Source organism: Chlamydotis macqueenii, chromosome 10, assembly GCF_036417535.1.
Source record: "Chlamydotis macqueenii isolate bChlMac1 chromosome 10, bChlMac1.mat, whole genome shotgun sequence".
Taxonomy (NCBI): domain Eukaryota; kingdom Metazoa; phylum Chordata; class Aves; order Otidiformes; family Otididae; genus Chlamydotis; species Chlamydotis macqueenii.
This window is the reverse complement of record NC_141565.1, coordinates 731,306-755,256: the sequence shown is the minus strand read 5'-3', so window position 1 is coordinate 755,256 and position 23,951 is coordinate 731,306. Positions and strand designations below refer to the sequence as shown.

Here is a 23,951-nt window from a genome sequence, read left to right as displayed (position 1 = left end):
CCTCTACCAACCACACGCGGTGAATGCCAGGACTGAGCTCTGCCCCCGTCAGCTGGTGTGTAAGCATATGACTGAAAGACACTGAGGATCTGGGGGCAATAACAATTTGGGAAATAGGCAAGAGATTTGAAACCACTGGACAGAACCACGGACTGAGGAATAACAAGCCAGGGACACGGGCAGCCAGGTTCTGCACTGCATTGCCCCATGCCAGCCCTGCACTACTGCAAAAGGGAGCTGGAGCAACTGTTACCTCGTGTCACTGGATGAGAGCTGCAGCTTCTGCCATTGCTGATTTCTGAGGATGTTTTCTCCAAGGACCGAAGCAGAGCCCTGCGGTGCCCTCCTCGGGCTGCTGGTAGCTGCAGACTGCACCGAATCACAGGGCATCCTCAACCGCACTGCAATAAACCTGGTGAACGAAGGCTGGACGGTCACCGAGACTCAGCAGCTGCTCGGCATTTACTCGGTTCTATTTTCTAGGCTGTGGTTGTTTCTGAACTGTGACCTCCCCCAGCTGGTGAACGTCTGCTATTACCACCTTCCCCCCCAGCCCAAAACCTCTCTGTGAGGCCACATGGCAAGATCAATCCCAAAAAACTCACCAGCACGCGGAGATGTCCGGTCAGTTGGAAGCCCGGAGGGGAAATGCGAGCGATACGTAGCTGCAGGACGATGCCCAGATGTGGCCTACTGAGGGGAGCAGAGGCACAACTGTCTCTCGTCTGTCATTTGTGAAGGGGAAGAAGGTTGGCGTGTGTTTACACGTTGGATGCTTGGTGAGGTTTGTCTGTCTGATGAAGCCTGAGCACTGTGGGATGCTGGATGGGAATGTGGGAAGAGCCGAACCCCCAGCAGCTGCGGGCACAGCAGTTTCTCTGTCAATGCTCTACAGTCCCAGTGATGAGGAACCATCATACTGGGACCGCTTCGAAGCATGACTTAAAGAACACAGCCACAAAAGCTGGCCCATGCCACATGGTTCAGGCCACCTGCACATTTTCGGGAGATTTGTGTGCAAGGTTCTCTAGACATCACAGATCACAGACCATCCCTGATGGAGCTTAAAGTCTGATCTGTAACACGTAAAAGCGTCAGGAACGCTGCTGCACGGCATAAACAGGAAGGCAGCATGTATCACAAACTGCCTTCAGATCCCTCAAACCAAATGGGTTCTCAGAGCTTTCTCCTGTATCCACTGACCACACGTCACCACTGCCCGCCTGGTTTGAAAGCTGACAACTCCTGACTGGGATGGGTTTTGCACCTAACATCAGGCAACCACCTCTCCTGCACGCGTGGCCTGTGCATTTTCCTGCTGTGCATCACTGAGACCTGGGACAGACAGGCGGCATAGATGTTTTCTGAAAGGCAATGCTTCCCAAAAAGGAAACAATCCCTCAAAAGCACACCTGGTCAGTGACAAGATCCGTTATTACGCCATCGTGTCATCCAGTAGCCGAACACAACATGACTGAGGTTTGAGGCCACACCATGCTTACCTCTAGGCTGGGGACTCTGCAACGCTGACCTCGAGCCCGCTGGGGCTGTCAGAAGGGGCAGTGGGCAACTCTGTGCAGGCCGCAGTTGGCTCACGTCACTGCAGCGTACGTGGCCAAGTGCCAGGTAGCAGCCTAGCGTGGGCGATGTGAACGGCCTTGTGTTAGGGAAAAGACCTGCGGGAGCAGCAGGGGTTGCACATGTCTTCGGGTGCTGCGTTCAGCCTCTCTCAAATGCCAAGGAGTATTTGGGAAATGGCCCCAGGGACAGTAGGGTTGATCTGGAGAAACAGCTCAAAGTAAACAGTGAGATATCTGATGTTTCAGTGAGTGAAAGTAAGCCTGTAGCACCTGGTGACCTGCAAGATGGAGGCAGGAAGCTGAGGGAAATGAGTGCATCTGCTTGTCCAAGGGAGGAGGATGATGAGAGCAGTGCTGCGCGGTGGGCACACGCATCCGCGCGGACCACAGGTTATCTTACCCGGACGCTCAAGGCCACGTCAAATCAGCCAGGGCTTCTCATGGTGCTACAGCAAGCAGGTCTTGGTAAGGTAAGGGTTTTGGGTAGCAGACGGGGCACTGGCTGCAGGTCCCCCCGCCCGCTCCTCCCACCCACCCAGGGACCCCATGGCCGCCTCCGCTCCCCCACCAAGCCCACACATTGCCCCTCGCCGACCCCACAAAAAGGTCAGGCCCAGGCGGTTGTGTACAAAACCTGAAATAGTTTACTTTGCTTTCTTTTTTTTTTTTTTTTCTTTTTTTAAACTTTGCTCTAGGTTTACTTAGATTTCGTGAACTCGATACAAGAGCATTTGATATGAACCGGTAAATAAAACACCGTCATAGATAGATAGCCACGATAAACTTTGTTAGAAATGTACATGTCGCGAAAAAATAATACTACTACTAATAATAATCATAATAAAAAAAGCCGGCGCGACGCCCAGGCCAGCGTGGCCCTCGTGGCCCTCGCCCACGGCGGCGGGTGGCTCTGGTTCCCCGCGGGTGCCGCGCCCCGGTAATGTGTGTATATAAACAAAGCCCATAAGAAATGTACAAATATAAAAAGCTACAAACATTAATAAATTACATCGTCACAAAACACGGAAAACACTCCACAAGGTGCTAGTAAAATAACTGTCTCCCTCCTCGTACAAGAAGTTACGCAAAGAGCTGGTACCGGCGGGCAGTGCCCCGGAGAGACTTTCCCCTTATAAAAAAACCGGTGGTGGTTATTCCAAAAGCTATGTACAAGCTACATTCTAGGAAAAGGATGCCTCGGGAAACGCAGCTACACAGGGCGACGGAGGTCGGGGGTCGGGGAGGGGTTGCCTGAGAAACGCGCCCAAGGCCTCACAGCCCAACGCCTTGGCCCAACGGCCCCCGCCCCGCCACAACCGGCCTCAGGGACCCGCGGCCCCGGCCCGGCCCCACGGCCCCACCCGCGGGCCGCTGCCGCCCTCCCCTGCCCGCTGGACGGCGGGAAGAGGCGCGGCCTAAGGCGGGGGCCGCCCGCCCCGCTGCTGCTGCGCCAGCGGCTCCGCCCGAGGGCCGGGCCGGGGGACCGGCACGCTCCTCCGCGGCCGGGATTAGTATTAACTTTTTTTTTCTTTTTTTTTTTTTTTTTTGCGGCTAGTCACTCTCAGCACTCTGAGAAAGGACATCTATATTAAAAAATATTTATAGCAGGATTCTGTACACTCCGACCGCTGAAAGTGAAGGGGATGACGGACTCCCCGCCGGCCCCGCCGCTAGAGCAGCAGCTTCCCGTTCCGGTGGATCTTCAGGATCTTGCCGAGCCGCTGCTTGGCCGTGGCCATCCCCTTCTTCGTGCGCTTTCCTGGGAAGGAGAGCCGGGGGGGGAGCGGGGTGAGCGCCCGCTCCATGCCACCCCGCGGAAACGACCCCCCCAGGCCCCGCACCGGCCGCCTCCAGAGCCCCCAGCCCAGCGCCGAGAAGGCCGCGACCGCCCCTCAGCCGTGGGCCAAGGCTCAGCGGGGAGCACAGGCTCCTCTCGTCCCTTCTCTGTTGGGTCTCCTCCTGCCCCCGCAGCGCCAGCCCTGCGCCCTCTCCCCGCCTGACACCCATGCCGGCTGGCCCCACGGGTGCCAGTCCGAACCCAGCGCCCGTCCCGCTCCTCAGGGCCCCATGGGGAGGCTGGACACGCACAGGCACCCCGCACGCTCCCAGGGGATCTGTGGGCACCTCTCTGTGGCACGGGAGTGCTGAGCTCGCGTGGCACCGTCAGTCCTGGGCCAAGCACTGGCCCGAGGACGCCTGGTCCCTTTACCCACTGCACCGACACCAACCCACGGGCTGTCGCAGCCCCACATTTTGTCTTGCCCTCTTTTCCCCTAGCGCTAGAGAGACCACCTGCAGCCAGGCTTGCCAGGAGGACACTGGAACGATGCACACACAGAGACACACACGCACACACACTCTTCCTTCGTACAGGTTCAGGCTGGCACCAAGGCACTACAACACAGCCGAAGCGGACAACGTTCCCCATCCCCCTGCCAACATGGCGACACCACCACCAGGAGCCCAGGCCCTGGCTTGTCAGCTGTGCGGTTCCGTGAGGTCTGTGCGCTCCCTCTGTACTGGTCCTCAGGGACTCGTGCAGCTACGGCAGCTGCTGGCTGCCCCACCACTCGCCAGCTACCACCTTACGGCCAGGAACTCCCCTGGTTGCCCAGACACACCACAAGCCCACGCAGCCTTTCCTTTTCCCGTCGTGCTGCTGTTGCTACGCTCTTCTGCAACCCCTGCAGAAACTCGGCTCCTCTCTGCTTTTCCCATCTACATGGCCTTAAAAACCACGACAGTGAGGGTGACACTTTCCACAGGAAGTTCCCTCATTTCTCATCCTTTCGCTTCACTCTTAAGACTGAGAGACCTTCCCTAACGAGGTCCTAGAGCTCCCTAATTCTGCTTCGTCCCACCACCTCCTTCCACAGTCCCTTCATTCCCAGTGATGCCTGATCTGGTAATCCCCAGTCTCAAGACTCTCCTGTGCTCCATGCAGAGAGATGTCCCGAAGTCCCCTTGGTGTCCCCAGCTGTCCCTGCACAGGAGGCGCTGGAAGCGCTCCCCGCGAGGTCAGCCACTCGCTTCCTTGGCACACGGCTCCGTCCCTCCTGTGAGGACTGAGCTGTACCACCGGCAAGGTGTGATCCATGTGCCTGGTCAGTCTCCCTTCAAGACGCCCTGACCGGGCCGCCCAGCTCACCGGCCAGACCGGGGTTCAGCTCCGTTCAGCACTCCTCTTCCTATTGCATCTTCCACTGGCTTGGACCTGTTTCACTAATGCCACCATTTCACCACAGTGACACAATTCCAGGCAAATACGTTCATTCCACTCCGGTTCTGCAGCCAGCCTGAGGTATTACCAGCCCCTGGCAGGACCCTAGCACCTACAATGGGCTACGCACATCCTCCTCTCTGGCCCACTCAAGCTGCTCTGATGTTTTACTGCCTGGCAGGACCCTGTGCACTACCTCTAATTTGCTCCACTTGGACACAGGGGAATGCGGAGAACATCTGCCACGTTGCCTCACTCCTTACACCAGGGCCTCTCCCGGTGGGATCGCACACTTCATCTTCACACTATGCAGTGCCTGTCCCACACACCCGCCTCTGTCACGCCGTCTGAGCAAAGTTCAAGCAGGAAAGTCTCAGCTTTGCAACGCTTTCCCTACGGCAGACAACAAATGACCTCTTCCTCTCTCTTGGCTTTGGTTGCGTAGCTGTGCTTACTCCCAAGGGTTGACACTCCTCTGCTCCCTTTTGGCAACTCTCAAGACAGGTTTGCAGATGCGCGCTGCGCTACACCCGCTGAGCAGGATGTCCTCCTCTACACGTCAGCACCGGTGCACAAACACCACCCAACCACCTAGCCCGGGGCAGAACAGCCTCCACGGATGCATCTTCCCCCGGACAAGGTTTCACCAGCCAGGCTGGACTGCGACGTGACCACCGCAGGTCTTCCTCAGGAGCCTTGGGGCACACTCAGGACTACTTCCTAGCACGGGATGCCTCACACCCTGCAACAAGCAGCCCAGCAGCACAACGTGTATGTGGGCCCACAGTGCCAGGACAGCCAAGGCCATGGGCCCTATCTCGGACCAGATCTGACCTGCCAAAGCTCTTCCACGTACCCGTGACAGACACAACACGTGAGGGCCCTGCAAAAGGCAGGGATTACATGACCAGTTCACCCTTCCCCATTCCTACACCATAACCCCAGGCGTTTCCTGGTACCTTTGGCGGAGGCACTGTTCTGCGAGGATGATGAGGGTCTCCTCTGTGTGAGGAAAACACCAGGTGCCATCGGCTGCGATCCCCTGTTAGGCTGGGCGACCCCAAAGGTGCTGGCCCCTGCGGTGTACTCGTGATCTGTGAGGCTGCTGGCATGTGACTCCAGCTTCGGCTCTGGCGAGCTGCCTTCCTGAGCCGGTTTGTTCGCGTTGTTGGTTGACAGCTTCTTTTTGGTATTTTTTTTCTTCTTGCCTTTTTGTTCCTCCTTTAAAATGACAAACATGAAGCTCAGATTAATCCCCAGAAGACCTTTAGCTACGGCAAGGGCCAGCGGTGTTGCTTAGGGTCCTGATACAATGAAAACCCATGAAGTTTGCCTTGTACAAACTGCTCAGGGTCTGTTCCGACACCATCTCGCTCACAGCTCTCTCTGCTGCACGCACACGCTTGCCTTTCTTGCATCTATGTATGCGCTTTCTGCGGAGCCTCCTCGTTTCTTAACTCTGTGCGCGGCAGCAAGCGGGAGCCAGCCAGGACCACAATGACCCTGCCTTGGGAGACCAGCATGATTTTGCATGAACAAACCTTTTGATGTTCCACAAAAACGGGCACCTCCTATCTTCAGGTATCTTCATGCACTTTCACAACAGCACGGAGGATATCAAGCATCCCACTGATTCAGAATCTGCTTCCTGCTAGGACACACGCATTGTCTCTCGACCTGTGACTGCACTTACAAAAGCACCATGAGAACTGTCACCATCCTGTTTCCCTTGCCTACCTTCAGTCTGCTTCTCGATGAAACCCTGCCACCACTCTTAGAGCTCTCCTGCTCAACCGTACGCATCACAGGAGCCCAATGCCACCAAAATCTACATCCAAGGTGCCTCGCCAACCTTGCTCCAGCAGACCTCACCACCTTCGCGCCTCACCACGTCACATTTGTTGGGCCCATTTGTGTTGGGTGCTTAGCATCTATCTGACCTCCTCAGGACCGGACGCTTACCAACACCCAAAGTGCCTTTGCTAAACTGACCCACGGTTAACCACGATTCACCAAATCTTCGGAAGTAAATCCTTACACTTCCCAGCAGCCGATTTCCACAGACAAGGCAATCACACCAGTCAGACTCTCAAGTACACATCAATATGTGGTTCAGTCACACTCCTTTCGGGCAGCCTCCTTCTACCTTAGCCTGGTAACTACGCTCGCTTGCTCATGCTTCTCCACACTTCTGATACACCACCTGCTCTGCGCTGCAGTGTTGTCAGACACGCTGTGACTTTCATCCCATTTATTTCCCCTGCGACTGCTGAGCCTTGTGTCACCAGCATGAATCAACACTGAGGAGGACTGGCACTATGCTGCTTTTTGGGGATAACTGCTGCTGGGGAAGCGGGCTTTCATTTCCTGACAGCTACTAATTCTCAAGCAACCTCACCTGCTGTGACAACTTGGCGGCAGCAGCGGCCAGTCCAGTTTCAATGGAGGCGACTCTCGTGCCCTCTCGCACCGGTCTGTCTTGTCGAGGCACCGAGGGGCCAACTCGTGCTGCAAGGGAAGCAGATGCAGGTGAGATGTGCAGAACGTGCGCGTGCGAGCAGCACAACCACACACCGTGCAGCGTACTCTGCCCTCCTGAGCAGGCAGGGCCAGGGATGCCGCAGTCTCTGCCCTTCCTTCCCCAGGATGCACGTGAAGGCAGGAGGTGCTGACAGCCTCCAGTCACAGTGACCTGGGGAGAAGCTGCTAATAAAGATGTAACAGAGCTCAGCAACTTCACTGGTAGGAAGCCAAAGCCATGGGATGCTTCTGCCCACACTACTGATAGGAGCAGCTCCAGCATCATTTCCAAATGTCCACCGCCCCATCAGGTGGGGGCAGACATGCAGTGCCACAGGCTGATGAGAGATGGGCTGCTTGTCACACATGCAGCAGACCGCGGAGACTCCTCTGCTAGTGGGCCGCATCAAAGGACTCTAAAGGACCCCAGGGCCTGTCACTGCCTCTGCTGAGCCGCCACAAAAACACTTCCAGCTTTGGCTGAACCTGGAGGGGACCATTCCCACACGCTCTCATTTCTCTTTACACAGTCAAGCCCTAAAAGCCATGGCTACTCAGCTGTCCGGGGTTTCACTGTTATACCTCTGCTAAGGTGGCTGACAATTGTTCCATCCCCAAGCGTATGAAGAAAAAGAAAGCAAAAACCCACCCAGGAATGATTTTTTTTCCTGCCAGCTGATTGACAGAGGAAGGCTAACACTGCTCGGCACAAGTCCCAGCACACGGTATCACCTCCCACCGTGCTGGAAAGGATTAATCCTTCACATGATAAAGAAATTGCTAGTTGTGGGCTTACAATTTCCATGCTCCTTGAAAAATGGCTGGTTTTTTAGGGACCTGCACAACTTAGCCTGAGTCTGGGCAGCACGGACCACATGGACTTACCCGTTGGACTGTAAGGGGCATCATCTGAACTTTTCCTTTTCTTTGATCGTGATTTGAATACTGGATTATCTTCATCTGATTCGAGAGAAGGGTAAACTACAGTAGGAAACAAAGGCAATAGTTTCAGTGTAGGAAACAGCTCCCCTTGCTCTGTACAGGTGCGGCGACTACAGGCAGCACAGCTGGAACAGCAAGGTCCCCCAGAGGTACCACGGAGCGGTGACACAGCGCCAACACTCAGGGGACTTTCTCCTGCTCTCATCCACACTCTGCACTTGGGAGCTGCTCTCATTACTGCGACAAGCTACTTTCAGGGATACACAGTGAAATTTCTCAGTCTGGTCTGCGGAGCGACAGTGCAGCTAGAAGAGACACAAACAGGTTTCCTTATCGCGAGACTGGTACTGAAGACGCGGCAGCGAACCGCTTCATTCAGCGCCACACCTTCCTGGTGTGACTCTCGCAGTTAGCAGAGAGAAATTAAAAGTAGTGTGAGTATCCAAAAAACCAGCGTGAGCCATTCTACCAAAGGACCCTTCACAGGCCTCTGGGATAAACGTCAACTTATCTGTCTAAATTTTGTCCCAGCCTTTACTATGAAGTTTCTGTTTTGGTTTTTTTTTTCCACATACGTTTGATTTTCTTGCCAGCTGCCATTTGTTACATCACTACTGATTTTGGCAGTACTGTGCATTTGGCCATTGACACTAGAAGTCTGCTGATTAGACGTGGCATCTGGAGCATCTGGAAACAAACCACAACAAAGACTCTCCATTCACCGGCAGAAGACACATAATGAGCAAATCCAGCCCTCAGCAGAGCAGAGCCTTGGTCATGTGGGGCATGTCTGCCAACTGCACACCAGTCCAGCACCTTCACGGAGCTGACCTCTCCCAAAGCACCTTGCAGCACATCCCAGTGCATGCCGTGCACTCCAAATGACTGGGCAGCCTTCTTTTGCAATCTCATTTCACCTTGGCATCTCTGTTAATGTCAGAACACACACTCCATTTTTCTCAGTCATAACAGACAATTTCTGATGGCCATGCTTGCCAGGGAGACTTGAACATACACGTAGACCCTCCTGTTATACAGCATAAGCCTCTACCAATTTCTTGCCCTCTTTGGGACTTCAGGCTTTCCAGTCCCTATCAGTCTTCACATGATTACACTTCTTCATTTCCTCACTTCTTATATTCAAAAATACTCCTGTGGATTTTTAAGGCAGAACTGATATAACTGGTGCAAACTGGCTTTGGGCCCATTTCTGCTTCAGATACTTGTATTTGTCAACGCTCAAAATACAACTGAATCCCTTCTCCCAGTACGAACCCAGCTTCTCACTTATCTTAGCTAGATATTTTACCGCTGTTGTGCAGATAAGGACATTTCTGTTCTATGTACCAGTACCTGACAGACATTTCTGGGACAGTTTCCTGTTTCTTGGCTGAATGCTGTGGTTTCAGTGGGCTCCCATACCTCTTAAGATCTCCTGATTGTGACATGCCTTAAATACAGTCTACCTGGATGGCCGTACCACCACTGGCGCCATAGTCAGTCCACCTATCATACAGCGTTTGCTTAATTTTGCCGCGCAGACCTCTTGCTATTTGCTCTCCTCCTTGCCAAAATGCCCAGCCGATTTCAAGGTGACAGAAAGGGAGCAAGCGTATCATGAGAACCACGCGGGGTGTATTCGCAAACATGCACAAATATGTACATGCGTACCCCGGCACACGCGCACCCCGACTGCTTCCTTCGTACTTACCGTAATCTGAATCTTTAAAACAGGCGTCTAAGTGGTCCTGATCTTCATCGTAATCTTCGATGTCAATACTGTTCTTTGTGCTTTTCTTTAGTAACCGCTTGCTGGCATTTTTGTTGCCGCCGCCGCCCGTTTTTTTTGAGTTTTGTGTGGAGATGGAGTTATTCTTCGCCTGATTGGTACCCCATGACGTCTGGAGGCAGGACTCCGACGACTGGAGGTTTGCCATCGATAGCATGCCCTGGATCGCTTCTTGGGTGCTGGGGGAGGCAGGTGGCTGACTGCAGGGAAACAGTGAGAAACACAAGAGCTGTTATCAATTCCAGAAAAAACACAAACTTGCCTGCAATATCGCAGGCAGTACATCAGATTTGGGGTTGCTGCCTCAGAAGTTGAGAAGCTGCGCACCGCGTTGCTGGGCGTGCGACGTGCAGCTCCCTGAGGGCTGTTGTCACTGGTGGGCGAGGACAGGGGTCAGGTCACTTTTCAAAGCCTGTAACAGCGTTCCCAGCAACGCCGTGTCTCTACTACCAACTCTGAGGGCTTATGGGTCAGCACTGGAGGTGGATGTTGTGATGGGCTTCTGCTACACTGCCAAGCAAGGAGAGGAAGACTTTGAACAACTGGAAGGAAGCTCATGATCACAGGCCATGGTTCTCACTGGGGACCATCACCACTCCAGGGTCTGCTGAAAGAGCAACGTGGTAGGGCACAAGCACTTCAAGAGATTTCTGCAGTGCACTGGGAGGGTTTTCTGATGTGACGTGGGATGGATCGAAGATGGGAGATGCTGGGGAGATACAGACTGGATGGGTGGACTACAGAGTGGGTGGAAACCTTGCTTTCATTGAACTTGCTTTTTGGCATTTCATTGCCAGTTGACAACAGGCACAGCTGCTACAGAAAGAAATACATTCCTACAGAGCACTGAGGTCAAACGATGTGTAAATTTTGACTGGTGTGTATGCTTAGCAAGGTGGGAAAGCATGCTCCCCACAATATAGAAGAACGTTGAAGAATGATAATCTCGTCGGAGAACAGCAGGCATTAATTCTGCAACAGGCAGAACACATCATCAGATATTTCCAGAACTTTGGAGTTTGGTCAAGTAGTGAAATGCAAAAAAAAAAAAAAAAACCTTGCTATGGTAATGATTTTTTTTTTTTACAATTACGCAATAGAAGCCACTATCACACAGCATTTCCCAAGTAAATTAGCAGTACCACATTGCTTTTTCTTGTTTGATCTTAATTTAATCCACTTTAAACCATTACAGGACTCTGGATAGAGTAACGTGTAAGACATAATGAGAGTTTCTGGGCACTAATTGCATTTATAATAATCCTGAAAATGAGTCAAGACTAGTCTTAGCAGCTAGCAACTCAACAGATAGAAGAACACTGAAAAACTTATTTAGGAAAGAGATTTTAATCCCTCATTATCATGCCTTCTCCCTGTCAAAGGCGTATTTTGCACCATCTATAAGAAATTAACATATTTTCTCTCCATTTTTTTCCCCCAACCATTTTTGCAAACACTGGACTCTCAAAACACTGCAAGCAGACCATCAAACGCTGACCGCTAAATGGGCAAATCAGAGAGGAACTGCCTTCAGCAACGTAAGCTTCAGTAAATAAATTGTGGCAGATGATCAAAACCAGTGGTTCGGAGAGTCAAACCGCAACCTGGACGTGTGGGTGAAATGCCTCAAAGAAACAGAGCTGCACACAGGGCAAAGTGTTTCTCATTAGGGCATGTGCTTGCCTGTACTGCCATTAGAGGTATTTCAGCTTTCTAAGCCAAAAAAAAAAATTCAGGAAGAATCAGGAAGCAATTTTTAAGCTCTGGAAGGACATACCCCCTTTCTGTAGCTTCAGCAATGATTTTAAAAAAGCTACTTAGGAAAGTAAACTATCTGTGAGTTTCAGCTATGGCTTAAAAAACATTGAAAATGAGAGCGGGAGCAGGAGCAAAGCGGGCAGAGCGCTTCTGCCCCCGTGCTCCCTGCCCAGCAGCCGGCTGGCAAGGGCCCTTCGAACACACAGCGAGGTGGCACTTGGCTTGGTGACCCTGCCACTGCTCTGCAAACCCCAGCAGCCTTGCTTTCCTCTCTTCAAGCTAAAAAATGATGCTGTGGATGAACAGAGAAAAGGACACTTCAAAAAAACTGACTGGTAGCAGCATCTGGTGATTTTCAGCTGCACACAGTGCAGGAACTGACAGAGCTCCACATTGGGAACTGCCAGCTTTCCCTACAACACCCCGCAGCAAACATCGGTGCAGCCGCCACACGGTCCACAGGCAGAAGAACCACTCAGATGGCCAACAGAGCATGGGCCAAAGCGGCATGGTGGCCACAGGAATGACCCGCAAGGCTGGGCTGTGGAGGACAAGTCCGAGGTCTGCCAGGCCCAGCCCATCCTGAGGTGGTACAGAGCCCGGCAGGCCAAGCTTGCACCCATGCCCAGAAGCTGATGAGCCACGTGCATTATCATCACCAGTAACTGCCTTCCTGCTGCTGCTCCACAGAGCTGAAACCGGCAGCACATTTTCACATTATTAACACAGAGAAGCACCATAACAGAAGGGAAATTTTGCTGGTAAAACTCATCCCAAATAAAATCTCCCACAGGGCATCATGTGTCATGATGAGGAGCAGAGAAATGCAACTCATCTCAGCGGGAACCCAGCGAAGACGACATTGGTCTGTCCAGCACAGACGGCTTTGCGCCCTACACACAGTGCTCTCTGCAGCTATTTACTGTGTTTGGTTTAAGCCTCAGGGCTCAGTGTCCCAGAACAGCTTGCCATCGCTAGCAGTATCCTCGTCAGGGAGAAGAGCACAGAACATCCCTTCAGGCTACGTTCTGGGGGTTTCACATTGCCCCTCTTTCCCAACAAGAGCATCCTCTCCCTCACATCGTGTTCCAGTGTGGATGGCAACAGGCAAACAGCTGTGATCGTGACAAGAATACAGGGAATTCAGCCTGGACAGACTCAGGTTTTACCTCCTTAGCTGGGGCTGGCCCCTGCGCTGTCTGGGAACAGGAATGATCCCAACGCCCCAAAGCTAGGAGAAGGTATCGTACAGGGAGCTCGTGCCTCACTTTTCACAACCAATTCTACTACTGACATCTCTGAGGGTTCAGCATCACTAGGCAGATCATCTCCTTCCTTTCAGAAGCAATCACCCTATATCCTCATATTTAGAAACTGAATTTATTAATTTCAGCAGAATATTACTCACAGAGGGGTGGCTTCTTCCCCGTTCTCCATGCTGCCTACACAGACGGCCGGAGGCACCAAAGGGCAAGGGGCAGATGAGGGACAGTGAGCTTACTGATGTCTCACCTCTCAATAACTATTGCCCAGTCTCATCTTAAGATGAGGGGAAAAATAGATAAGGGTAAAGGCAGGTCACAGGAACCACCAAGCATTTTCTAAAGGGAAATAAGAACTAATGTGAAACAAGAAGCATCTCATGGGGTTACAGAAAGACACAGCCAGATCCTTCTTGGTTGTGCACAGCAACAGGATGAAAGGCAGCGGTCCCAAGCTGCAGCGGGCGAAATCCCAACCCACAGAAGAAGAAAAGGTCGAACTGAGGGTGGCCAAGCAGCTCACACGGAGAGGCTGCAGAGTCCCCATCGCTAAATCTATTTAAAACTCACCAGGGTAATGCCCTGAACAACTGGGTCAAACTTTGCAGCCGGCTGTGCTACGAGCAGGCAGCTGCACTAGGTGACTTCCCAAGGTCCCTTCCAACCACCGTTATTCTGGAACACTTCAAGTAAGAACCACAGAAAAACAGTTGTGCATGTAAGGGGAAGGCAATAAATCACCATCCTCTCTCTGTGATTGTATTTCCCTGTCATTTCTGCATTTCCTCTCACCCTACCTGTGACCAGATGGAAATGACCTACCTCCGCCACCGCTACGTGGAGTATCCAGAACGTACATACATATATGTACGTATATCTGTGAATGTGTACATATGCCTACCCTTCACCTGCCTTACAAGCAGAGAAAGCTGGAAATTGTTCCTGAGAGTCAGACATGACCACATTGGATATCACGTTTCTTCCTTTTTTTTTTTTTTTTTTTTTTTCAAAAAGCACATTATGGCCATTTAAAAAGCCTAGCGTAATTATGAAACGAAACATAGTAATTTCATTTATCAGGAGCTTTTTTCAATCAAGCTGCAACACACACTGCCAAAGCCTAATTGTTTATACAAGAGCCAAAACTGATGTGACACATTCCCACTGAACCACCACACACAGCGTAGGAATTCAGGCAGAGTCCAGCTATGTGACTGCGTTTGTGACTTTGATTTCAGAAACCGCAAAGTCTACAAATAGACTGGGTACAGAGCCCAGGCTGAAGGGAGGAAAAATGAAAGGCCTGAGTCCTACTTTGTTACCGAGTGGCAGTTTTAACCCGCTGCAGACAGCAAGAGACACCTCTGCAAACACAGGAGGTGGCTGGCCGTTCTAATCAATCACTCCTTGCTAGGGGGAAGGTAGCAATGGAGGAAAACCAGGACTAAACGGAGATTATATCTCTTCCCTAGAAACAGCAGCCTTGTCACAAGAAGCCTTCTAAGGACATGCAGTGACTATGTTTCTTGATTTTAAAATCACTGGCAACCATCTAAGCTGTGAAAGAGACAATTGCCTAATATATTGAGGAAGGTTGAACCAGAAGCTGTTTCTTGTTCAGCAGCACTGGACCTTTACATTTCTCTGTAGCTCTGTCACTGCACTGCAACCTTAAAAAATTCCATTTTCTTTCTCAACATCAACACAACTGTGGTCCCTGTGGAGCAGTGGGTGTGCTTAGGTGAATACCTCTGGTTTTCTACAGATAGAGGACAAGTCATTCCATTAAGACATCAGCAGGCTACTGGGGAGCACAGGGTATACGACGCAGCAGTTCATGTCTGCAGGGCCATTCTGTGCGTGGAAGCCATAAACTCAGTTGACATTCGCTTCCTGGGGATTTGCTCCTAAGGTTTGAGTTAAGCAAGACGTTTCCATATGTGAAGAGTCTCACTAGCTTCTTTCAAAATGACTCGCATACTTTTATTACCTAATTGGTCTATCACTGGTTTAAGATCAGACTTGGCTTGTAAAGAGCGGAGGTAGTGAGCCCATACATTTGTTTTGAGATGAGCCCAAACAAAACTCTTGTTCCAGAAGGTCCTGAACCGCAGCACTTGCATCTGGGAACCCTATTTTCCAATTTTGCCTTTCTTTTCACTGCTCACTGTTTGGATTACTAAAAGATCTAGTGCTGCAGCTTATTAACCATATTCCAGAACATCCAGTGTCAACAGTGTCCACCTACAGTGGTCCCATACGAAACACAACCAAGCCCGGGCAAGCACTTCCATTTTAGGTATAGAAGTACCCATGAAAGTGTTTGGTTTTTTCCAAGCCATGTGTTTCAGCGGAGAGAAGAATGATCACCAGGGGTGTGTGGGAGGGTAGACGGTTTCCTATTGTCTTCTTTCAAACATTCAATATTCAGGGAACTGCACAGCACCTTACAATGCCTTATGGAAAGAATGCTGGTCATTTAGATTACTTTATTACATTATTACTACATTAAAAAACACTATTCATGCCCTCAAGCTTCATTCACTGAGCTCTCTCCTCCTTTTGAATGATTCATCTATTACAGTATCATTGCTGAAATGAATGCTCAGCATTTACAGATGAGAAATGCCTTTATTTGTTTAAATTATACCATCAAAATATTTCCCACCTCTCCCTGCAGATCACAGGATAAAAGAAGAACTTGCTTACTGGAGAAAAAGCAGTTACTGAGCTGCAAAATTCATTCTCTCTCTCACTCATTCACACACACAACCACAAAAGAGCAATTTTTGTTTATGAGTTAAAGTAAAAAACATCCCTTGGTGCATACCTGTTGGTGTTATACTCTAAACCCCCAACTTCCTTGCTTGCCTGCAGAAGATCAAGAATTCCTGCTGAACTTCCACTCTCTTTCTTTACTTTGGAATTGCGCCCTGGCTTTGTCTCTGTGTCAATGTGAAGCAAATCTTCATCTGACGACTCATCACTCTGCAAAACCAAGGAAATGGCTCAAAAAACCTCAGAAACTCAGTAAGTCAGACAACAAGAACACCACAATAATTTTTGCAGCCTGCTGCTCCTCCAAAGACACAGGGCTAGCATTGGTAATTTTCTTTCATTACGGGAAAAAAACCCCAAACAAACGAAACCCAAACCAGGTATGCAGTAAAAATCTGTTCCTGTAGGCATGGCAGGTTTTTCTTTCCTCTCCCAAGACTGGAGAACCACCTTTGAGATCTGATCCTATGCACAGGATCAAACCACTCTAACCTCTTCCGGGGGCTGGTATCTCTATGCACTGTAGTCTAGAGTATAATACAACAACTTTTTTCCACTTTTCTGCCCTGCTTTCGGCCTCTAAAATCCTAGCCCTTATTGCTTAGACTGCCAATTACTGCTTTCCCCAGGAACTGGCCTCCCTCCTTACGCTTCTGCACAGTGAGATACCAGGATGCTTTCCCCTGTTCTTGTGCACTGCTCTCCAGATGTCAACTGCCAACTGAGGCAAGGAGGTCTGCGCTTGCTCTTGAAATATCCCTCAGCCAAACCAGGATGAATAAGATCCCTTAGTTCTTAGGGCCAGACATTTCAGTCACCTACAGTTCTGTGTTAACAAGCTGTTTTGCTTTTTCTGACTGATTCCGATATTATAGTATGAATTTGTATTAACCACAGTTGGGCAAAACATTTAAATTTAATGTCACTTAATGTCATTTAATTTCCAGCCTTGACTTTCAACGCTAACACAGAGCAAACTTATGCCTGCACTGTTCAGGTTCCTGAAGGTAAGCTATCAACAGCCACATTGACACTGCCTCAAGTTAGGGATGCACTAAAGTATCACGCTGAGTCACAGACATTCTAGACGTAAGCCCAGGATGGGCACATGGAGACTCTGCGAAGCAACAGCAAAAAAAACCCAAACTTTTAATTGCTGCAGTATAGGTGTTAAGGGCTTCTAGTAATGTGAAACGCCAAATGACATGAGTTCAATTGTACTGGCAAGTTTCCTCGGTCAAATACGAACATGCAAATTTCACCACCAGTGTCCAAAGCACATAGAAATGGGGGGACAGCACAGGTTGGGAGCACAGCCTGGGACAGACTCCTCTGCCTGCCAGCAATGCAACGCCAAGCTGGGTACGACAGAAAACTCCTTCTGATCCTTCCCATTCCTTCTTACGGCTCGCTCCTGTTCTTGTGGTGGTGTACAACTGTCTGATTGCTACCTACTCTGGGCAGACTGTGACGGTGGAATGAAGCAGAGGACGTGACAACAGCTGTGAGAAGGTTTTCGTGCTGTCATTACAGTACTGTCCCACACGCTGTTAGAGACGTACAGCGGGTGCCTGCCTGTGATAGGGACAATTATAACCGTACCTTGTATGAGACCGATTCCACCTTTGGCTTCTTAACAGGAGTGTGGTGCAGAGTGTCTTTTTTATCTGATAAAACTGAATTTAAAAAAAAAAAGAAAAACAAAGTCATGGTTACTTCCCCTTCAAAAGATAGCACTCCTAAGCTGAAACTTCTAAAGCGATTCAAATCCATTTATATTTAACTGACGGCTTGCTTTATTATAAATCACATAGATTTTAAAGACTAATTTTGGACAATCAACACATAAGGCTTTGTTGTGCAGATACACACAAAACAGGAAATATTCTCACAGGGCAGTTCTCTTTTTGTAGTGTTTTTCTTCCTTCTGATTGGAAACTCATCAATTTTTAGTTCACCATCATCTGACACATATTCATATTCATCTCGTACAGGTTTTGCTTTATCTTCTTTAAAATTCTGCAGTGACCCAAACACACTAGTATTCAGCTGCGTTTTGACTCCCTTTGAACTGAAAATAAAAAAATAATTACAAATCAGTAACAATACTCTGACTGGAAAACATTTTGCGAATTGACAGAGAGGAAGATGAGTACCTTTATGCAGAAACCTCAGTCACCTTGAATAGTTTCAGAGGTGCCACAGCAATTAAAATAATTTTACAAACACATTTCTGTACCTACACTTTATATCTCACAATATGACGCCAACTAGAGCAGCCCTAGTCTTTCAAATAAGCAGTATAGTATTTTAAGCTGTCCCAAGGTATATCATGGTGTGCATAACGCACAGGCAGCATGGAATTTTGATACGCAGAGTTCATTTAAGCTTCTTAAAAATGTACCCTGAGTAGGATCTGCACAAAAACTACTTAATTTAACTCTAGTTAGAGTAAGAACTTACTAGTAAGAACCTGAAGTGCCAAAACATTGGACGCTGCCTGAACACTGAAGACACTACTCTCAAGCAGACTACCAGCCTCAAAGATAGGTTGTTGCTGTTATTGCCAACTACAATGGGTTCTAGGTAAAACCAAGCTCTAGAGCGAAGAACTTTTTGTGTAAGTGTATTTTCTACATTGACCAGAAAGGCAGATTTTCACCGTCTTGTATAAAAAAACATAAATAATGACAAGTTTTTTAATCTGCTTTTTAAAATTCATGTGTACTGTCCTATTTTTCACTTACCCAAGCAACTTCTTATTAGAGAAAGAGAATGTAAATTTGTTGTCCTTATTTGCTGATAAAGGCGTCTTTTCTGATTTGTGTTCCTCTTCCATTTTCAGAAGTGAATCAGGTTTACTGTTCTGAAAGGCAAAACACCCAAAACAAAACAAAAAATTATTTGAATTTGAGTTGTTGATATTTCAGATTCCTAGGTAACCTCACAGAATCCACCGATCTACATGCAGAGAAAAATATTTCCCCCAAATGCTGTAATAGAGGATTATCCTCGTCCTTAGACTACCTGGGGTCTAGTTCAGGGACTTGTCCCCATTCAGGAAGGACTTCAGCACCAGTTTAAACATCAAATTTAAATATTGCTCTCTTAAATTGGTACAGACTGATGTCAAATACTACAGACACTTTTTGTGAATCAGAGCAGAGGCTAAGCACGCTGCTCATCAGCGTCGTGCCGGTGTGGCTAAGGACAGAATCTAGCACAGTGCCTATAACCTCACAAATACGACTGCATTTGATTCCCAGGCTCCACTTGCTTCTTTCACACCTTCAGAAGAGCTTGGATTATTAATTTAATAATTTAAGATCAAAGCCACTCAGTGCAAAGGAAGCCTTTGATTATTTTTTAAGTATTGCCTTAGTACTTTCCTAAGCTGTACTGGCTGTGGAATAAATCGGTACAGATTGATCTACTCACATTAACTGTGACTTCTATTAACACAAAACATTTAGATGTCTCTGATGTTAATGATTTGTGATTCTTAGTAGTTTCCCCAGGTAAAAAAGCATGGGTTTTTTTGTTTTGGGGAATTTGTTTGCACCATTGCCATTAGAAGTTCACAAAGCAGGTAAAATTCAGACAGTCATTTTTGTTAGAAAGCCTAGTGTCACCTTGTTTAAAGTGGTACCTGGAGAAAAAAATGTATTATTCTATATTTTACCCCGTATTAGCCCTCCAGGAAGGCAAGCTTTTAATTAACGTGGCATATGTCAGATTTCATTAACTCTGCTTTTATGGCATCACTATTTATCGATTTCTCTGGAACTACTCCAGACTTAAAGTAGTATGACTATGTTAAAGTGAGAACCACAGAAGTGATGAGCACTGAAAAATCTCACTATTAACAGTGTTCCCCCTGGCTTCACCAAGGATGAGGATGGACAATTCAGCATAAGAAGAATCTGCCCCCTCGCCCTCCTTTATCAGTGATTACTTGATTATTTTATTTTCAAATTTTTTTCTTTGGGAACTGAAAATTGGTGGCTTGTACTCTCCACTTAGGTGGAACTATGAACGCTTCTCCACCCTTGATTTATCAGCAGCAGAATTCAACAGGAGACATTACCTTATATTTCCATTTGGCTTCTGTTTTGCTTTTATTTTGCTCTCGAACTTCAAATTTCTCCACCTCATTCTGCTTACTAGCAGTTTCCTTATTGGGAACACTTAAAACATTCTTTGCAGCCTGGGGAAAAAGTCAGCATGTACTCTTAATGAGGATGGAGTGCTGGCATGTTACAGAAACACTTTTTTTTTTTTAATCTGGCATATAAGATGATGTATTTTTGAAAACTCCTCTTCTGATTCCTTCATTTTGAATCCAAATATGAGATCAAATCAAACATTGCTGCTTCGCAGAACGCAGAAAACTAGCTGCATTTCTCCTTGATATACCCACATACAAGAGTACTGTAAAAACATAACCATACTAATCTCCCTGAATTGGAAATTCCATATACTAGGAAATTCAGAAGCATTTTAGAACAGACTTATGGATACTTCTTAACAAACATGGTACAATACATTACTCTGTCAGTGCCTCAGTGAAATTCTGGCCCCTACTGAAGTCAGCAGCAAAATTCACCTCGCATTAAAGGACATCAAAATGAAACTTGTCCTACATGGGCAAAAATGGAAGCAAACTATTCTTTTATCTTCATTCACTCATTCTAAACCAAAATCTCATGCAGATAAGATGCTTTAGAAATTAGTTTCTTCATGTTAGCTAACCGATTATGGAAATGCACCCAAGAGTGCTAATAACACTTGAAAAAATATTGTAATAGTTCAAGAAGTTAAAAAACAGCCATTAAAAATATATTTTAGTGTTCATCTTGTTTCAGTTTGGGAAGGAAGATGCAGTAGTTTGCCAGACTTGGCTTGAATCAATAGGTTTCTTGGATGCTCCGTATCAAATGAATAACACAGCAAATAGTCACATCAAATCGAATAGTTAGGTAAAAAAAGTGACAAGCTAGCATTTACAAAATTACCGTTTACTTCAGTGAGACAGAGTTTTACACTGTGTTGCTTAAATTATTTTTTTCATGAGACCTAATGAGTGATTTTATCCCTACTATGGTGAGAGAAGAGGGAGAGGTTAAAATACAACCCACCTTCCCCTTCTTTGGCGTCTCGATCTTTGTCAAAGCCTCCTTTGTGTGTGCCTCCAGCAGGTCGAGGTTCGGAATGGCTGGTGGTGGACTCTCTTTTGCCTTCTTTCCTTTCTTTTTTCCTTCTCCCTTAACTTTTGGTGTTTTGGGAGGCTTAGGGGGTTTGGGTGGCTTGGGAGGTTTGGGGGGTTTGGATGGCTTGAGTTGTTTGGGGGTTTTCACAGTTTTGGGAGTCTTTTTTTTAGGGAGCTTTTCTACAGGTGGGGGCGGAGGCGTCATTTGGACGGGTGATGGTGGCTCCTCCTTCTCCACAGGACAGATCTCCTCAGCATTCGTGTTGGCACTCGTGTCTGCTTTGCTGGCTTTCGAAGCATTCTGTAGTTCAGCACAAAATGGGAAAGCATTCAGACCCATTTATCTCAGATCAGATATTCCCCTGCACCCTTCCTCCCTTGGGGAAACAAACCCCAAAGATGTCTCCTTCAATAAAGGGGTAACTGCATTCACTGGTCAGGCCAGCCAGGGAATGAAGACCACATCACGTGCCACAGTAACGCTCTGCTCACCACTAATTCCTGCCCCTACGTTGCTCAAGCACAAGTTTGGCCTGCAGAAACTCCAGCGGCTTCGTAAGGAACGTAACCCTCATCAGGTTATATCATCAGGTTGGACTGTTAAATGGACTGCCCACACAAACAAATGTATAAAATGAACGGTCTTTTGTTTCAAATGCTAATCAGCTTGAGCATAAACCATTTCCATTTAATTCAGATGTGATAAACGTAGCAGAATCATGTTTCATGCCTTCAGGAAAAACAAGCAGTAAAATAGCTGCCCAATTAAAATTAACACTGACTAATTAAAAAGAAATTATTTTCTGCTTAACTTGCCATTCTGACAATCAGAAAACTTATAGACTACATCAAAGAGGATAAAAGGACAAGATAGATTTCAATTTTGAGGTCTTCAGATATAGTTAGAAAGGGGGGTGGAATGTAACACAATGCCTCCTTGAAACAACTGGACCAGCACCTTGCACAGTCACACATCTCCACTAAGTGGACTATGACACCAGACTTAATGGATGACACCTTCATGCAACCTCATTTTTTGGGTTTTTGGGGTTGACTCAGGGGAGGGGTGTATGTGTTAAAATTATTATTGCATTTGCTATAGTAACTCTGCCTAGAAGCCAGCTAACAGCAAGGCTTCCTACTGGGACAATGTACAGAATAATAGTCCCAAGCTCAGACAATGTCACAGACAAGATCGATGAACATGAGGAAAAGGAGATACCACACAGGGAGCATGATCACGGGAATGGCAACAGTGTTGAGTTCTATTATATTTTGGGGTAGGGTGTAGCTAAAGGGAAAGGGAAAATAAGGATGGAGAGGGGAGTGTGGCCAGTCCGGCTAGGAGGAGGTGAGAGAGGAAGGATGTAGGACAGGCAGGCACAGCGTAAAGCCAAGGAGAAAGCAAAGAGGAGCCCAAAATACATGGTGAGTCAGCCACAGACCGGAGTCCTGAGCAGTCCCCCTACTGTGAAACCTCACATGAGTTCTTTTAATTGAGAGAGTGGGAAAAAAACATTCATTTATTTCAATTCATTCATTTTATAGCCTACATTATTCAAAGACCCACAATACAGTTAATATTACAAAAAGAGCACAAACCTCACTTAATCTTATTTCTTTGGCAAGGTCCTTGATAAGTTGTGCTGGTTTGAAGTTTTCTGGTAGTTCATCTTCATGCTCTGCTAAAGCCTAAAACAGAACAAAGCCACAGTGCTGTTTCTGTGGTTTTGGTTTGGGTCTTTTTTTTTGGCAAAAATATTAAAAACTCCTCATTAAGTGACACATCAATATTTTTCCTAATCAATACTGACTGCATCAGTAGTCCAAATAAGGAAAAAATATCTTTTTTTCCCCTTCTGGATGTAGTTGTAAATAGTTCTCCTGAGAGAACAACAAAGTCAACAGTCTTTTTCAGATATTATTGTATTTTCACAACTGTAACATCACTTTGCTCACCCCCTTATATGAGACTCTGTGAGAATTTCCTTTTTGACATCTACAAGGAGCGATTGTCTTAGGCTGGTGTATTCAGTAACAGGCATACACCTTGTCAGCAGCGTGGCTTGGGAGCTCCCTGACAGGACTAACAACATTTGTATGCCCATGTCATGTTGTAATATTCAAAGTTCAGCTTTACCTCAATGCCAACACAGTCTCACCTCCTTTGACTCACTATTTCTCATCTGCATGGCAAGTGGAAAAAATAAACAAAGTGACATGGAGAAGAGAGCTTCCACACCAGTCAGTCCTTCTACAGGAAACCAGGGAACAATTCTGAATTCAGGCTCAAGCACTGGCTCTTTGCAGTAGGGAGCAGCCAAGTTCCTGACGACATTTAAATCTGGGACAGTCACCTAACTGAGTATGCAACATTGTGTACTCAGCTGCTCATCCCTTCTTAAAACGTCTGAAATCCTAAAGCTGCTAGTTCCCTTGTTCACGTTTTATGTCTGAATGGCCTGCCTCCTGCAGCTAATTCCCCAAAACTTCAGGAGCAACACACGCAAGAATGATACTTCTGAAACCACTGCAGCAGGAAACTCAGGCTGCAAATCCTTTTAAGCCTTTTCTCCGATCAGTATGTATTTTCTAGCCCAATTAATGTGCTGATTTGCAGGAACTGGGTACCTTTTGCACACAAAAATGCAGGCCTCACTCACACAATCCCTGCTTAATTGATCTGGCATACAAAAATGCTCAGAGTCAGGGAGAACATTTACTCAGCATCCTTCTGGCCATGTGCAGAACTGACTTTTTAAAAAGTCTGGTGGTACCTTTTTTTCCTGCTGACTCCTTGTGTGGCACTATGAAATCCCAGCTATCGCTCTCCTTCCACGTTCTCCCAGTCCTTTCCCTTTGGGATTTTAGAATTAGCTGTTTTGCTACGGAG

General features: G+C 47.7%; 1 protein-coding gene across 2 annotated transcripts in view; it reads right to left on the bottom strand.

Moving 5' to 3' along the window:
* Nucleotides 1–2,342: 2,342 nt before the first annotated feature.
* Nucleotides 2,343–23,951, bottom strand: part of PHF2 (PHD finger protein 2) — a 79,444-nt gene continuing 57,835 nt past the window's right edge. The window contains exons 11-22 of one of the 2 annotated variants that reach the window (XM_086755576.1): nt 22,661–22,750; nt 20,988–21,359; nt 19,937–20,056; nt 18,597–18,715; nt 17,742–17,920; nt 17,452–17,525; nt 15,902–16,059; nt 9,974–10,251; nt 8,206–8,301; nt 7,199–7,308; nt 5,760–6,021; nt 2,343–3,339 (exon numbers count right to left, since the gene is read on the bottom strand). In XM_086755576.1, coding sequence (XP_086611702.1) covers nt 3,251–3,339; nt 5,760–6,021; nt 7,199–7,308; nt 8,206–8,301; nt 9,974–10,251; nt 15,902–16,059; nt 17,452–17,525; nt 17,742–17,920; nt 18,597–18,715; nt 19,937–20,056; nt 20,988–21,359; nt 22,661–22,750 — 1,947 coding nt within the window. In that variant the 3' untranslated portion in view covers nt 2,343–3,250. The remainder of the gene's footprint in view (nt 3,340–5,759; nt 6,022–7,198; nt 7,309–8,205; nt 8,302–9,973; nt 10,252–15,901; nt 16,060–17,451; nt 17,526–17,741; nt 17,921–18,596; nt 18,716–19,936; nt 20,057–20,987; nt 21,360–22,660; nt 22,751–23,951) is intronic. The other variant, XM_086755577.1, reaches the window with a different exon arrangement.